This window comes from Aulonocara stuartgranti (assembly GCF_965226115.1).
Source record: "Aulonocara stuartgranti genome assembly, chromosome: 8".
Taxonomy (NCBI): Eukaryota; Metazoa; Chordata; class Actinopteri; order Cichliformes; family Cichlidae; genus Aulonocara; species Aulonocara stuartgranti.
In genome coordinates, this window is record NC_138959.1 from 19120555 (window position 1) to 19136154 (window position 15600).

The 15600-nt window shown below is 41.1% G+C and overlaps 4 protein-coding genes across 5 annotated transcripts; 1 reads left to right on the forward strand and 3 right to left on the reverse strand.

Annotated features, from left to right (window-relative positions):
• Positions 1-337: 337 nt before the first annotated feature.
• Positions 338-7492, reverse strand: anks3 (ankyrin repeat and sterile alpha motif domain containing 3). The gene is made up of 16 exons (XM_082544813.1): positions 7411-7492; positions 6875-7056; positions 6596-6794; positions 5035-5156; positions 4858-4939; positions 4537-4654; positions 4261-4410; positions 3394-3519; positions 2692-2807; positions 2458-2610; positions 2247-2371; positions 1678-1819; positions 1326-1584; positions 1185-1256; positions 1005-1096; positions 338-914 (listed from the first exon to the last, which is right to left on the reverse strand). Exons 2-15 carry the CDS (start codon positions 7039-7041, stop codon positions 1014-1016), a joined length of 1914 nt encoding a protein of 637 aa, XP_082400939.1. The 5' UTR covers positions 7042-7056; positions 7411-7492; the 3' UTR covers positions 338-914; positions 1005-1013.
• An 820-nt stretch (positions 7493-8312) lies between these two features.
• On the reverse strand, positions 8313-10454 carry cUnh8orf33 (chromosome Un C8orf33 homolog). 2 transcript variants are annotated; one of them, XM_082544598.1, is made up of 5 exons: positions 10252-10454; positions 9606-10042; positions 9430-9520; positions 9090-9236; positions 8313-9008 (listed from the first exon to the last, which is right to left on the reverse strand). In XM_082544598.1, exons 1-5 carry the CDS (start codon positions 10277-10279, stop codon positions 8794-8796), a joined length of 918 nt encoding a protein of 305 aa, XP_082400724.1. In that variant the 5' UTR covers positions 10280-10454; the 3' UTR covers positions 8313-8793. The 2 variants fall into 2 exon arrangements, with proteins under 2 accessions (XP_082400724.1, XP_082400723.1); XM_082544597.1 differs by having other exon boundaries at positions 10193-10280.
• A 919-nt stretch (positions 10455-11373) lies between these two features.
• h3f3d (H3 histone, family 3D) lies at positions 11374-13225 on the forward strand. Its single transcript, XM_082543061.1, has 4 exons — positions 11374-11483; positions 12225-12367; positions 12518-12671; positions 12763-13225. The coding sequence occupies exons 2-4, from the start codon at positions 12240-12242 to the stop codon at positions 12889-12891; spliced, it is 411 nt and encodes a 136-aa protein (XP_082399187.1). The 5' UTR covers positions 11374-11483; positions 12225-12239; the 3' UTR covers positions 12892-13225.
• A 167-nt stretch (positions 13226-13392) lies between these two features.
• On the reverse strand, positions 13393-15240 carry uqcc4 (ubiquinol-cytochrome c reductase complex assembly factor 4). Its single transcript, XM_082543062.1, has 2 exons — positions 15050-15240; positions 13393-14160 (listed from the first exon to the last, which is right to left on the reverse strand). The coding sequence occupies exons 1-2, from the start codon at positions 15133-15135 to the stop codon at positions 13836-13838; spliced, it is 411 nt and encodes a 136-aa protein (XP_082399188.1). The 5' UTR covers positions 15136-15240; the 3' UTR covers positions 13393-13835.
• Positions 15241-15600: the final 360 nt, after the last annotated feature.

Consider the following 15600-nt stretch of genomic DNA (forward strand, 5'->3'; position numbering starts at 1 on the left):
TTAACTGATATTCAAATACAGAAATTCTTTTTAGTTTTGGGGATTTATCAGTCTCCGTAGCTCAGTGTCTACATATGCAGAGTAATAATGCGTCGCTGTAACACTGAAGGACCTATAATGCTTTTCCTTGTGTGTGCTATCATACTATTACCACAGGGGGTGCTCACATCTTTCAGTCTTGGGTCTTTCTGTTGATACAAAGACCTGCGTGTGAGTACAGCAGCCTCACGCCTCATGTTTAAACCTTGGATGGTGTCCTCAAAAGTATAGGCTAAAGCGGTCCAGTATATACAAAAATTATTCCAACTCCTGCATAACCAAAATATGCAGTTTGAAATGTGCATAATAGACCCACTTTAATATCTTCTCTGTTCTTTAAAAGGCATTCGGCAGGACATTATTTTCAAAAACATAACAAATGACAAGATTTCATTCAAATAAACTGCAGAGCTCATTTTAAGTGTGACTACTAACCTGCTTTTATAATCTAACTCTCCATCTGGTGGTATAAACATCACTTCAACCACATTTCATACTTTTGAGTACAGTTGCGTAGAAATATCACAGTATTACAACCCCTGATCCACGATTTCCTCCATCACCTCTGTCCCCTCCATCACCGCATTTTCACAGCCCATCTACAGCAGTCCACAAACACCAGCACAGGCAAGTCAGGGTCAGGTACCCTTGTGCCTGCTTGTCATTTTCCTGCAGCACCTGCGCCACCCTTGTTAGCCTCGTCCACATCTGGCGAGCTCTGGCCCATCAGCCAATCCCAGATGATCCGCAGAGAGGCTTCGCTCCCCCGAGCCGCTCTGGCCCTGGCGTGGCTGGCCTCGTATTTGGCCTTCTCCCATTTCAGTGACATTGTTCAGGGTGGCGAATCACCCTCCGTCAAGTGCTCCAAAAAGGTCCTTTAAAAATATGACAATAGCAAATTATGTTCAGCTATTTCAGATGCTAAAAAGCTCCTCAAATCTTCTGTGCATGCGAGCTTGTGTCACCTGAAAAGCTTAGGGTCGTTCCCAGCTATCTGAGACTTTTTCTGGGGCACTCAGTCGCCTCAGATTCTGAAGCAGCGTTTGCAGACTTCCAGCTGTAATGATGTAACACGCGGGCAACGCCATTATACTTGAGTCACTGCACTAAACCTCTTAAAATCACTGAGTATTAAACCTTCTTACCCAGTTCTTCTTCATACAAATCCATCTTCTTCATCAGCTCTTGAATACTGGAACACGTCGCTCCCTCCCCAGCTACAAAAAAGAAATTAAAAAAGTCACCGTTTGTAAACCCAAAAATTAGCACAGTCCACCTCAACTCACCTTTAACACCTGTTCCTTCCCCAGCAGTGGCAGAGCTGCTGATCCCATCTGTGGTCAAACAGGAGATCAGTTCACCGCGGCATGCCCTTTCCTTCCCCAGCATGGCACTCATGTTTTGAGCCAGCCTGTGGTTCTCCACCAACTCAGCATGGACCTTCTTCCATGCCATTTTGTCCTCCATTAGACATCCCTCCATTACTGTGCGCAGCTCCTTCTCCTGAGACACCTGGCTCTGCAGGCTCTCAACCTCCTCACAGCGCTGCGAAGGTGAGAAAAACATATGCAAAAGCTTTTCAGCAAGGTGAGAACAACCCAAGTCACAAATCTCACACTTGCAGTGTTTCATGTTTACCTTGTGTAGCTGAATGGCCATCTCTTGCATCTCAGCCTCAAGCTGGTCGGCGTAAGCCTGTTCCAGAGCATCGCTGGGTGGTCGAGCGTTGCTGTGCCACCTCGCAATGGCTGAAGTCATTTTGCGTTTGGGTCCAAACAGACTGGAGGACAGAACAGAGTTTCAAAACATGAGACCACAAACATGGATCATCTGAAATGATGGAAGGTTTACAAGGTGGTACTGAGACGTGTTATGATGTATGGTTTGGAGACGGTGACAATAAGACAAGAGGCCGAGCTGAAGATGCTAAGATTATGATTGGGAGTGAGGGTCAGGATTAGAGAGTACATCAAAGGAAAAGGTCAGAGTGAGAGTTTTTGACACAAAGGCTGATATGGTTTGGACATGAGCAGAGGAGCCTGAGTGGATATACTGACAAAGGATGCAAACGACGAAGCTGCCAGGCAGGAGGAAAAAATAAACAGAAGGCAGAAGATGATGTTAGGGATAGGGTGAGACAGAGGCAGATGGTCCGCTATGGCAACCCCTATAGGGAACAGCACAAAGAGGAAGAAGCGGCATCTTACGTAATCCCTATTTCTTTGAGATCATTTTCTGTCAGGGTGAGAAAGATCCGCAGGTCTATGTCTTGCTCTTCAAGTAACGGAAGATACTTCGAGAAGCCGATTTGCTCCAAGAACTCTGCCAGATCCTACATGAAGATGAGATTTTAGTCCTTGCCAGGAACTCAAGGAAATCTGAATAAACGTACTGAAACCTGAACAAACACAAACATGCCTTTGGGCCAGTGTAGGAAGGCGGAAGACCAGCGCCACAGTTTGATGTCCTGCTGGAGTGAGCTCCATCGCTGTTCCCGTGGCGAGTCTTGCCTTTTGAGTGATGACCCTTATTTACTCTGCGAATGCTGCTCTTTTTACACTGGTCAGAGTCCTGATGGAGAAAGATGCAACTATTTATCACGAGACACTGACGAACACAGTTTGCGTCCAAACTGCAGGCTCTTCTGTTCACCTCGTTACTCTCAACAGAGCCTTCCCAGTTGAGGCCGATCACATGAGGCAGGCCTTCGCTGCTGCTGCTGCTGCTCCTCATGGTGGGCATGTCATGGTCAAAGAATGGACTGTCATCTTCAGTCATGTTGAGAAAAACACAAACAAAGTTTGCACTCAAGTTTCGTATTTTTTGGGAGAAAACTGGTAAGTTTTCTCCAACAAACACAGAAGTTCTCTCAGACCTCCCCCCTCCTGCTGCATCTGAAACAGCTGTCTGACGCTCCAATTATATTCCTTATTCATACAGATGTATCAAACCACACAGTTTTTGTTGTATTTTTTCAGGTGACAGCTGAAAAAAAAAATAAGACCTAAAACACAAGTTCACATTTCTGGTAGAATTCCTGTATTATTTGAAATTAAGTTGGATACATAATGACTGTGTGGACGCTGCTGAAATTACTTTTTCTTCTTCTGGTTTTTTTTTTGGTTTTGTTTTTTTTAAAGAAAGTTTGCTTTGACACACATTCATATTTCACAGTCAACTAGACGCTCTTCTCCGTATTTACCGGTTGCCATGGTGACTCAGACCCCCACACACATGCATCCAGAGTTGATTTAACTAACTCCCATCAGGTTTGTAAAAAATCAGAGTCTCAGAGGTTATTTTTGGGTTTGTTTGTTTTTTTTTGTTTTTTTAAAATCACCCACACAGACACACCTCTGCTGCTGTTGCTCTGGCCATCCAGTTCATTGATAGGCGAAGTCACATCACGGTAGCAGAGACCCTCGCTCTGTTCCCCAATGCCACGAAACATCATGTACCCTGGCAGGGCGGCAGGAGGATCTGTGAGGGCAAATGTGACATTAACGACACACAGCTATTATTATAAACGGAAGCATGAATAATGTGCTCTACTTTACAGGGAAAAAATGCTTTCCACCCTCACATTTATAATTTTAATTTTTAACCTTTTTGGTTTCAGCAAGCATTTTGCTGAGCACAGTAATGCAGGAACACATGATCACTTAAAGCTTGCCCTCATTACTTTGGAAGGATGTCACACCTGCTGTCACTGTTTTTTTTTTGTTTACCAATGTAATAAACATAATAAGAGTCAGATGAAATATAATGACCTAAAAGACCAATTTTGAAAAGTTGAATGTAAAACATCTACATTGTATCTGCTGTAAGTGCAAGTGACCCCTAGTGGTGAATTCATGTAGCTACAATTTTAAATGTGTATGCGTAAATACCTGTGATAATAAAGAGATTGTAACTCAAAACAAATCACATTAAAGCACAGCAATTTTTAAAAACGTAATAAAAATGAATCTAATTTTTTTCTACCAATCTTAAAAATAACCACCTAGAGCAGATTTACCTGAAATGTAAGGCACTTTAAGACCTTTATTTCTTATACTTTAATTTTAGACTTTCTAAGGACCTGTGGGAACCCTTAGAAACAGCTTTTTTTTTTTTTTTTTTAAATGCAATTTAACTTCATAACTAGAACAAATGTGGTGTTTAAAGTGTGGCTCAGCACAGATACGGGTTGAAGACCGGATGTTTTACATGACACTGTACCACACAGTTTGCTGGTGCCTCCTACTCGAAACTTGGCGATGGCCTGAGGCCCATCGTGGATGCTGATGCCTTTAGCTCGGTTTCGGCTGGACCGTATCCTCGGTGGTGCGCTGTCCGAGTCCTCGGAGGAGCTCAGATCTTCAAAGTGTCCTGACAAATCAGAACACACGTACCAACCCCCCCCCCACCCAAAAAAAAATATCCCCAAAAAACATTAGAAATTAAAAGACAATGAAAGACGTAGTAAAGACAGAAATTTTAGATTTAAACAAGTACCTGGTTTCATTCTTGGAGAACGTGAGTCAATGAGGCTGACAATTTTGGTATAGCCGTACATCATAGCCAGAGCACGCGCTGTCTCACCTTTGGCGTTGCGTTCATCCACTTTAACTTTCTGAAAATTCAAAGGATTACCAAATTGTGAGTGTGCGAGTCATGTCAGTTACATTTTCCAGTGATGTGGCTCCATCTTTTTAGATGTTGAAGAGGTACAGGAGATGTAGATGTGGCAAAAAAAAAAAAAGGAGAATGACATGGTCTGGCTCATAACCACTTGCACTCACACACGAGTATGTTCCAGCACAGTAACCTACTCACATGATCAAGTAAGTACTGAACAATGATTTCATGCCCAGAAGCAGCAGCCTCCATCAGTGGCGTGAAGCCAGAACCTGGCTCCCTGTGTATGAGGGAAGAGTCATGAAAATCTCAAAAGTGTGAACAGATCGTTATTTTTTTTTTGATGGTCTTTTTAGAGCAAATAAAGACACTCACTTGACATTGGCGTCAGCATTGTTATCTAGCAGGAACTTGACCATCTGTTGGTGGCCTGTGCTTGTGCAGTGGAACAGAGCGGTCCAGCCTACAGAGTCCTTCAACTCCAAATCGGCCCCTTGCTTTTTGGGTTTTAAAATGGAAAAAAAAGAAGAAGAAAAGAAAAAAAAAATGCTGAATGTTCACAATAAAATTTAAAGCTCAAAAAGAGTGCTGAATCTAAACCCAAGGCCAGATTTACTAAACCGGGCAAAATTACACACGAGCAGTATTGATGATAGGTGTGGTTCGTTTTAGAGCCGATTTTTAAAACACGTCTTCAAAACACAGGCAGTTATTTTCAATATCATACAGAAAAAACATTGACATTGCTACCCCTCAGCCTCCTGCTTCAAGTGACATCCTTGAGTTATTGCATTCACAAGAAAATTCGACCTCTAACCCTTGACCTTGAGGTTGAGGTCACTGAGATTCAAACTCATCCAAGACAACGCCCTGTCATCCTTTTATGGCTGAGGGGTAAAAATAGAGAGCTTTTACACACTGGCAGTGTAAAATTAGTCCTTTAAAAATATTTTCATCTTTTCGTAATGCAGTCGTTCACACAGACTGTAGTTTCACTGGGCAAATTTGCAAATTAACACATCTGACCAATCAGACCACCTCACTTGGCAACATTCGGAATTTGAATTCTTAATTTCATGTTGTTTTTTTGCAACGTGCTTGATTTGTAGAGGTCTTAAGCCTTTCCCCCCACCTCCTGAAATAAATATCAGCACAATTAGGAGTAAATTGCATGTCACAAATGTTATCAGATCAGTTTGCACACCTGATTTTATATTTTGCCCGTGACAAAGGATCTTCCAGAAATACATATGGAACCGGATCAGTCACAAAAATCTTATCCCTGTGCTCTCTTTGTAAATTAAAAGACTGATTTAGACCAAGTAAATCTGGCCCTATATATAAATTACAATAGCCTGTTTTAGGGGCACCAAGCTTTAAAAATCAGAGGTCCTTTGATATTACAAAATGCAGGCACTTTAACAAGAACCAAGAAAGGTAGACTAAGATGCTCAGTCAGTCCCCATATATATAATATAATATAATATAATATAATATAATATAATATAAAGATCCAAATGCACTGGAAATGCACAGTGGCAAAAAGAAGCTGCTGCTGTTTAACCTCTAAGACAAAGGTTACACGTGGGTAGGCTGTGAGAACACATAACCCCCTGTGGCCTGACATACCCTTCAGAGAAGTGATGCTCACAGACTAAAAGACCGCATGCAAGTGTGCCTTGTGTATTATTTGCCGTTTTAACTTGTCATTATAACTGCTGGGGTTTATTTTGCATCGTTTTTGGATGGATCTACCCTTAAGTTACAGTCCATCTGCTTCTCATCTAATTCTTGGAGCTTATTTTAACTTATTTGCTTTCTGTCTCTTTTCAAACTCTTTTTGTCATTCTGATGTTTCATCATCACAAATCTCTGTGCCATTGTTTTGTCTCCTTACCACCCCCCCCCCCACCCCCCATTCAGGGTGATTCTGTACCTGAAGCAGAAAGTATGCGATACTTTCGTTCCCACAGCTTGCGGCCAACATGAGGGGTGTGAGTCCTTTGGCGGTGGTGGAATTTACATTCACACGGGCCTCCAGCAGCAAATTTGCAATGTTGTCGTGACCAATGTAGGACGCATACATAAGTGGGGTCCATCCTCCAATGTTCTTGCCATCCAGGTCCACTTCACGCCTGAAAGCACACACAGTTATGTGAATAAGCTGTGGAATATATTAGCCCGTGTGGAAATATTGGTATTAAGAGGCCCTCACTTTTTAATGCACTCAGCCACCACGTCGTACTGGCCGATGGAGCAGGCGGTGTGAAGGTCCAGAGGGACATCCAGCTCCTCAGCTCGCAGCAGGGAGTCACCCAGCCACAGGGAGAGGCTGGCACCCAGCTGTTCTGACTCACTGGCGTCATCGCTTAACTCGGACATCTTCACTCTTTTCTCCTGGGAAACAGAGACACCATAAACTGCTCTAAACAAACCGCAACGCCCTGGTTTCACACTTTAAAACCAGGGGCTTACGAGCCTGCAAGCAGCCCTAAATGCTGTAGCTTCAGATGATGGAAAATATAAACAATGCTGACTTATACAAGCTCACGAATAGCGGCTACTTTAAAGCTAACGGTAATTTCACAGGGCTCACTCCTCTGGCTAATTTAGCTTAGCGAGGTGAGCGTCTAAACTTTTGGTCTCAATAATAAAACCAACACAGTGAGCTAAACTAATTAAATGCACAGAAGAAAACAGAAGCAAAAGAGTATTTCAGAGTGCAGAAAAACATAACGAGTTCAAACTTACAGTCAGCAGGTAGTTTGTTCTCTCAGCAGCCGAAACTTTTCTAAATGTGTGTCACACTCTAATGTGTCCGCGCTGAGCCTTGCACCACCCTATCCTGTCTGAGAGACACTTTAAAGGGAAAATATGAGGAATCACGCTTCCTTAAACGGGAAATAAACACAGGAATGTATGTTCTTTACACAAACTCTTGATTCATGTTTGCTCTCAAGGTCAACTTCTCTGTTATACACACACAGGCTGAATTTAAAAGTCTATGAACCACTTACAACACATCCAGTGTTATTGTCTGTTTTATTTGTGTGTACATTTTCATTCATCGTAATTTTTTTTGTTTTTTTTTAATTGTATTGTATTTTAGAGACAGTTCAACTGTGTTTGTGAGTGTAGCTTTGTAAAAACGTCACAAAAAGGGACAATTTAAGAATCAACCTTAACTCAGTCATTAACAATGACATTTTAATATTTGTATAAAGTGAAGATTGAACATAAAGTGAGATTAGTGACTAAACTTTCACAATATCCTTGATTAAATCAGAGCTAACTCAACTAGTTTCCATTTTAATAAAAAGCGGTACATACAGTCACATGAAAAGGAAGGTTTTCAGTTTGCTGTAGCAATAATGCTATAATCTTCCCCAGGAGAGGACATTAATCCCAAGAAACAATTAATGCTCAAGTTGTTGCACCTAAAAGTGGTTCTACAAGTTACTGAATCATGAGGTGCATTTTGTTTTTCACATGAATGTATAAAGTCTTTGTGGAATATATGTTAGATATATGTTAGCCTTAGTGAAGAAAAAAAAATCTATTTATCGATTTGGATTATTAACTGTAAACTGTACAATTTTACTTAGAAATGTTTATTTCATTTTATCATTGCATTTAATGAAGCCACTACAAGCAAAAATACAAATTTTTTTATTTATTTAGCAATATAGCAATATAAAACAAAAAACCTCAAATGCTTTGAACCATTTTTTCTGAATTAACATGATTATTATCTTAGAAGTCCAACAAAAACATATTTGTCTGTTTTTCTAAATATACAAGATATTTTGGCACCTCAGGTGTAATCGACAGCAATCCAGTATTTATGGTAACATGGTTCGAGGCGCCATGCTGTCAGCCTGAATGGACTTGAATACGTTTCCCTTGAGATTTGAGCAATCACATTAATTCAGTGAATGCATCACGCTTTGTAAAAATGTATTAGTTAAAGGTTTTGTCTGTAAACACAGAGATTTTGACGTCTTCTCTCCTCATATCTTCAGCGTTCACCAGAAGGTTGTCCACAGATCTCTGACGGTGCCGTTCTGCCAGCCTACGTAGCACTTTATCTCCAGCATGCTGCATTGTGAAGGATTTGGCATCAGGACAGACAAGTCAGAGAAAATTGAAGTGAAACTCCTCCTTCGATGGGATAAGAACAAAAACCGGCGTCGCCTCTTGAGTCTGCGGCGTCAGCTCTGCACAGTGAGCTTCAGTGCGCTGCAGCTTCTCCTCAGCGAGTGATGTCTGAGTTTTGTCTTCAGCTCTCCGGTGGAAAACAGACTGCTTTGGGGACTCTGACACAAGTTTGACCTGGGCTGATGCGATTTCTGTCGGGGCACGGAGAAACCCATTAGCCGGTGGCAGTTTTTAACCATTTTAATGAATTCGCTGGTACAAAATTCACTCACCGCTCTGAATTAGTTTGAATTGCTTGGTCTTCTCCTCTTCCATCTTCTTTCTGTAATCTCCAGTTACAGCTCTCATCACCTGCCTCTTCTTGGGCAGAGGAGCTTTGGAGCTGCGCAGAGTCTTTAGGGCACGCGAGGCCTCGTCCTCTGAAGGGAGAACATATTCAATAGGTGACACCATGCTTAGAAGTTTACTTTTTTGTATGACCTTGTTTAGATCATAGATTAAACATTAAAGAATCCTGAATATCAGTTTAATCTAGGCTACGTTCACACTTGGATTCACTGTATGTCCCTTCCAACCACATCATAGTACTACTGAGGTACAAATCTCACTAACTCTGCTTCGGTGTGCCCTTCTGACACTTCAGGCCCAGCTCCAGCTGCTCGATGCACCAGTCCAGCTCCCTTTTCAGCTGCTCTTCTTGACCCTAAAACACATTCAGACATAAAATCAACCAATCAAACTGCTCACCTCAAACACACTGTAATTACTTTAAAGCACTGCACACTGACCAGCTCCTCTGCAGCACCTTCACTCTCCTCAGCTGGCTTCTGCAGTGGCTCAATACTCGAGGAGTTTTTCTTCCCTGACTTCTTTTTCTTCTTCTTTGTTTTTGATTGCTCAGATTGTTCAGGTGGAGACTCAACCTCCTGCGAAAGGGGAGGCTTCTCCTCTGGGACGCACTGTCGGTCACCTTGAGAAGTATTTGGAGTGTCTGTTGTGTCCATGTCTTCTGCAGGAGGGATTTGAAAGTTGAAGGCAAAAGCAGAGCCCTGTTCAGTGAAGGAAATCTGGCTTGTTGGCTCAGTCCTGTCCGATGCAGGTGCTTTCTCTGAAGCTGCTGGAGAACTGTCAGGGAAGAAGTTAAACCTGAAGACGTTATTGCTGCGAGACCAGAGGGGCTCCTCGGCTGCAGCAGGTGTGGAGCTGTTCGATTCAGCTTTGATATCTGTTGAATGAAAACAAAGGACACAAAAACATTAGTTTATCTCACTTTTGAGAGCAACACTTTAACTGTGAGAAATGATAACACCGACATAAAACCCTCATGTGCGTTTCAGTTGCTTTTATGAGTTCACTTAAAAGATTTAAAACCCACGTTCAGTCCAGTAATAACAGGTCGAACACATGCATGTGTGTTATATCGTTATAATATACCGAAGTACAACAGCCTCTGGTCGGCCATGCTGAGTCTTCAGAGCTGTAGTTTTTAGGTCGAAACGCGATTTTCCGTTTTTTTTTAAACTCGATGCAAACATATTCAGTGAACCCCGCATACGTTTGTAAACATTTTTTAAATTTCTTTAGCTCTTCGGTCTCTTTAAAAACATGTCCAGTCCCCAAACCAGACACTTACCACCGGTGTTACTCGAGAAGAGGTCCGTGTACTTACACTTCCTCAACGCCCGCTTCGTTCCGCGCATGTTCTGTGCTCTCGCGCTTATTTGTCTATTTATTTTATTTTATTTTATTTTACATTTTCATGGAAAAATCCTTAAAATAAGACCACTGTCTATTTATGTAAGCTTTTAAAACCACTTTTACCTGAGATAACAAAAAGGCTTATTTTATATATATATAATTAAATAAGTAAATAAATAGTGTACAATCATATCACTGTGCTGATAGGGCTTTATTCGAGTGCGTCATTATTAGATTATTTCAAATACAAATAACCGAGCCTTTTTCGTTTATGATGGTGATGAGGATAACTTGGTCCGCTCCCGCTTCTCCGTTTTTTTTTCACAGCAGGCACAAAGAGTTGGAGGAAATGGTCTGTTGGACGAGTTTCTGTCAGCTCCAGAATTATGTATCACACTAAAGCTTCCCATTTATATATAAAGAGGTTTATGTATGGAGCGTGTATGTCGATTTGTGAGGTACACATGTGCTTTTTCAGCACGTCTTCTGTGTACTTCATTTGCCTTTTCACATAGTGCAGGCTATAACAAAAGTATGGCAGCATTGTTCCCGCTTGTCTTAATTAGTTAAAAGACGGGGGCGTTCAGTGACCACCATATTTCCAGAAAGGAATTCCCAGGTTCTATGATTACACAGACAAAATTATATGTATAACTGTGTGGAGTAAGAGAGAAAAGCTGTGGGTGAATAATTAAAATCAACCTAACGACATGCTTCTTTTTAAAATAAGGTACATCTGACGATCCGCTCTAACTTCACACGCAGAGGCAGACAGCCTCCTTTTTCCTGAACTAATCATATTCCGTTAGGGATTTCCGTTTGGACCAATTGGATACGTTCAGGGGAGGGCTTTGAGCGCTGCTCCGCTTAATCTATAAATACCACCTCCTCAGCCCTCGGGGCAACATAGAGAAGTGACTAACAAGGAGGAGGCATTGAATTTCCCTGAACAACGAAAGTAATCCGAGGTATGGCTGTTATGTTTGTTTATTGGTTTTATTTAAAATCATCAGTATGTGAATTACATATATTATCTATTTGAATTTTGGTGTTGATGAGAAGCTTTGAAAAGCGGTGGGACTATCGTTAATCGAAAAACTGACAACAAAACGGCGCGCTTTGTAGCTAAGAGCTAGCTGATGGCTTAAATTTAGCCGATTTGACTGCTCTTAAGGTATGACTACATAATTAGAAACTAATCTTAATGTTCACTTATACGACTGAGTGCCAAGTTGTTTTTGGTGACATTAAATGGTTAATTGTATTGTAAATGTTCGCGGTAACTAGCTGGCGCCATTTTGCAACCGTCCATGCTAGCTTTAAAAATGCTCGACAGGCAAGCAAAGAAACGTGTGTGTCTCCTTTAGCTTAATGGTGGCGGTGCTTAGAGGTTTGTGTACGATATTTGAATAAAACCATGAAAGTGGTAACTGTAACTTGTCGTCACTGATAATGGTAACACCACCGATGAATGAGGCGTTGGCACCCTTTATGGTAGTTTATTTTCACTGTAAACAGAAGTAAAAGGTAGGACGGTTGTTTCGCCACCTTTTTTTTTTTTTTTTTAAACGACGTGAGTCATGTGTCATAGGTAGAGCCGCATAAAGGGAACAGACTCTCGTTCGGTGATTTATAACGTAAATAACGGGTTTTTGTTAAGTTTTTTTTAATTCACTTTGTTTAAATATCCACGTTTATTTGTTTTTCAGACTTGCAGGTGAGAAATGGCTCGTACAAAGCAGACCGCTCGTAAATCCACAGGAGGAAAGGCTCCTAGGAAGCAGCTGGCCACTAAAGCAGCCAGGAAAAGCGCGCCATCTACTGGTGGAGTGAAGAAACCCCACAGATACAGGTACAACAATCATACCTCTGTATTGCTGTTATAGGCATAAGTGGTTACACTGGCTGTGGAAACTAACTTTACTTTTGTTTTCTAAAACTGTGTAGTTGCTACAATGTTTTTGTTTCTGGGCACTAATTCAGAATATGGCTTGTTTCATAGGCCCGGTACTGTTGCTCTGCGTGAGATCCGTCGGTACCAGAAGTCCACTGAGCTGCTCATCAGGAAGCTGCCTTTCCAGCGTCTGGTCAGGGAAATCGCTCAAGACTTCAAGACGGATCTTCGTTTCCAGAGTGCAGCCATTGGTGCTCTCCAGGTCAAAAAATGCATCTGTTTTAAAATATGAACAACAAGTTCAAGTTCTAATTTGTTCTAGTATTTAATGTTTTCTTTTCTCTTTCTTATAGGAAGCCAGCGAGGCCTACTTGGTCGGCCTGTTTGAGGACACCAACCTGTGTGCCATTCACGCAAAGAGGGTCACCATCATGCCCAAGGACATTCAGCTGGCCAGGCGAATTAGAGGGGAGAGAGCATAAATGCTTTTGGATTTTTATCTTTTTATTGGGTTGGGGGTGGGTGGGGGACTGACTGGGGTTTGTTTTGTAAATCTTGAACTATTTACCAGCATGTGTGCCACCTTAAGTGATTTGTAGTTTGAGGCATGTTTTTTGTATTTCCATTTCACACACTCTTCCTTCAGCTGTCCTGTTTGCTGTAGAGTAGTGCTTGATATCTGTAACTCCTAAAGCAGAATATCTCACTTCCTTCCTCAGGTCTGCAAATGTATTTTAGGGTCTGTATCTTTTTAATCCTGTGTGTGCATGTCATAGGATTTCTCATTGTGCTGTAAATAAACTTTCTGCTACCTCACCCTGACTCAAGTTTACTGCAGACAACCTTGGGTACAAGTACAAATTTAAGAGACCCATTGGCTCAATGCCAGGGCTTCTTTGCACTATAACTTCGATCTAACAAGTTGGATGTTCATCAAGTGATCATGTGCACTCTGAAACAGTGATTCAGAACAGACTGGCAAATGCCTGTTGTTCAAGTTTATTGACATTGTAAGCCATGACTGGCTAAAAGGAGTATTTCCCAATTAATGTTAGCTCTTAAACTTAAGACGTACAGCATCATGTAATAACCTGCATCACAAGTAAATAAAGCCAAATGTGAACAGTATTTTGAAACGATACAGTCTGCAAATGTGAAATAGAAAAGCCTGCAACAGCTGTAGAGTAAACCAGACCCTGATGAAAACAGTTAAACTAGACTCCAGGATGAATGAGTTTAACTGAGGCCTCTTAGTCCAGGTTTGAACTAATAACCTGTAGTTATTGGAATATTTATGACATTCATGTATCAATGGACAGCCTTATTTCCACACAAAGCATTGAGTTTGTGTTCCAGGTCCACACAGTACAATTCACAATAAATACAACCTGATACAACATATGTCCACATATTCCAATAAGCGCCTTTATTTTTTAGTTGTATCCTCTTCATTTGAAAGCACGCTGGGTACATGCTCATGCAGCTGCTTCTCCAAAGCTGCGTCAATGTCTGTCTCATCCCTGAAAGCGCACCACAACAGGAAGGCGGTGGCAAGCAGGCTGATGGGCACAACTTTCCACATAGGACGCTCGTACTGGCTCCCCATTGAGCGGTCGACTCTCCAGGTCCTGTGGCTGGCTTTGCTGGTTGAGAACTTAATGGGCTCGCTCTTCACCTCCTCATCATCAGCAGATTGTTTGGACTTGCACGACAGCTGAGAGCTCACAGCTAGAGACCGCACACTGTGGAGTCTTCCAGCAAGAAAAACAGAGAAGATAAGAAATTAGTTTAGGTTGAAAGACTTAGTGGTTTGAAAGTACACTTGGTGCACTTAAACGCTACTTCACCTTAGATAGTATACTACAATATTTACTTGGATATTAATACTTGTGGACTTCTGCTTAAGATTAGAAGTGAAATATATTTATGAAACTGAAAACACTTTTTTAAAACTGCTGTTTTGTTTTTAAGAAGCTGAAACATCCACAGCTGGAGATTATAGTCCTTAATGGGCACTAAAAATATTAATCCGATCATCATTTTCATTTATACACTGGATTTATGATACATTTCCAGAGGTCAAATATCCATAGACGCACATAATATGCAATAGATGTTTTATAGAAACTGATGTTCAAGATCAACCATACAGATGATCATAGGTTCAGGAGGTAGATAGCTCCTTACATAATAAATAAATAAAGCAGTAGAAAAAAACATTTCTGAATTATTCCAATGCAAAAAATGAGTTTATGTATAACATTTTACCTTTGAATTAGCCTTTAAAAAACTTGAGGAGTGTGTCCATCTGTAAATTGTTGCTCAAAACACAGTGATGATGCCACCTAGAGACAATTCCTGAAGCTGCTCTATTGAAAATGATAAATCTAACCTCTGACACAACGGCAACACACGGACGGTGACTGTACTTTAGTTAGTCATACGTCCTCATGAAAGGAAAACTCCTGCTATCCATCCAAAGCCTAGTAACTAGATTAACGTCAAAGGACCAAGGTGTGTCTTCTAGGAAAAATTAAGAAAAGCTGACCAACAATTAAAGATACTACACTGTCATTGAACCACCATTACACATTGAATACATGCTTTCCATGAGCCGGGGAAACACATACTGACACTCACCTCACGGTCGCTGCACCGCTATGAATAAATGTTCCTCGACTCAAAGCCACTCGTGTCAGACGGGCAAAGACTGCTGCTATAGACATGATGGACAACCGGTCATCTTACTCAACACTACGAAACTGAAGGTTTGCCCAGCAAAACCTTTTCAGTCAGGTCATGTAACACACCATTGTGCAACCTTCAATTCTCTCCGGCCAGAAACAGCGAGAGACGCTGGTTATGACCGGCTGTCTCTAACCCATAGAATAATTTATTATTCTATTATTATTATTAGCAGTAGTATGACTATATCTAAAGATAATGACACATTTAGGCTTGAAAGTATAATTACTTCGATTTTACACCGTACCACCAGTCTGCATTTTATTTTATTTTTGAGCATTTTAAGTACTTTTGAGCTACAGCGTATTGTCTTATTTATAATATTCTTTCTTTTTTTATTAGTGAATTGTTTTTTGTTTGTTTTATTATGGTTTGTGTTTATGTATTTATTTATTATTTATTGATTTTAAATAGTCTCCAGGTTCCCACTTCATTTAATATTTTGA

Excerpts from the sequence above, each read along its gene's own strand:
- anks3 (XM_082544813.1), bottom strand. The coding sequence starts at position 7,041 with ATGTCCGAGTTAAGCGATGACGCCAGTGAGTCAGAACAGCTGGGTGCC. Across the intron at positions 4,411-4,536 it reads TTCTCCAAGAATGAAACCAG|GACACTTTGAAGATCTGAGC; the intron begins GTACTTGTTTAA and ends CTGATTTGTCAG. Across the intron at positions 3,520-4,260 it reads AGGCACCAGCAAACTGTGTG|ATCCTCCTGCCGCCCTGCCA; the intron begins GTACAGTGTCAT and ends TTGCCCTCACAG.
- cUnh8orf33 (XM_082544597.1), bottom strand. The coding sequence starts at position 10,223 with ATGTGTTCGACCTGTTATTACTGGACTGAAC. Across the intron at positions 9,237-9,429 it reads GAAGGGCACACCGAAGCAGA|AGGACGAGGCCTCGCGTGCC; the intron begins GTTAGTGAGATT and ends TTCTCCCTTCAG. Across the intron at positions 9,009-9,089 it reads ATTCAAACTAATTCAGAGCG|AAATCGCATCAGCCCAGGTC; the intron begins GTGAGTGAATTT and ends GTGCCCCGACAG.
- h3f3d (XM_082543061.1), top strand. The coding sequence starts at position 12,240 with ATGGCTCGTACAAAGCAGACCGCTCGTAAATCCACAGGAGGAAAGGCT. Across the intron at positions 12,368-12,517 it reads AAGAAACCCCACAGATACAG|GCCCGGTACTGTTGCTCTGC; the intron begins GTACAACAATCA and ends CTTGTTTCATAG. Across the intron at positions 12,672-12,762 it reads CAGCCATTGGTGCTCTCCAG|GAAGCCAGCGAGGCCTACTT; the intron begins GTCAAAAAATGC and ends TCTTTCTTATAG.
- uqcc4 (XM_082543062.1), bottom strand. The coding sequence starts at position 15,135 with ATGTCTATAGCAGCAGTCTTTGCCCGTCTGACACGAGTGGCTTTGAGT. Across the intron at positions 14,161-15,049 it reads AGCGGTGCAGCGACCGTGAG|ACTCCACAGTGTGCGGTCTC; the intron begins GTGAGTGTCAGT and ends TCTTGCTGGAAG.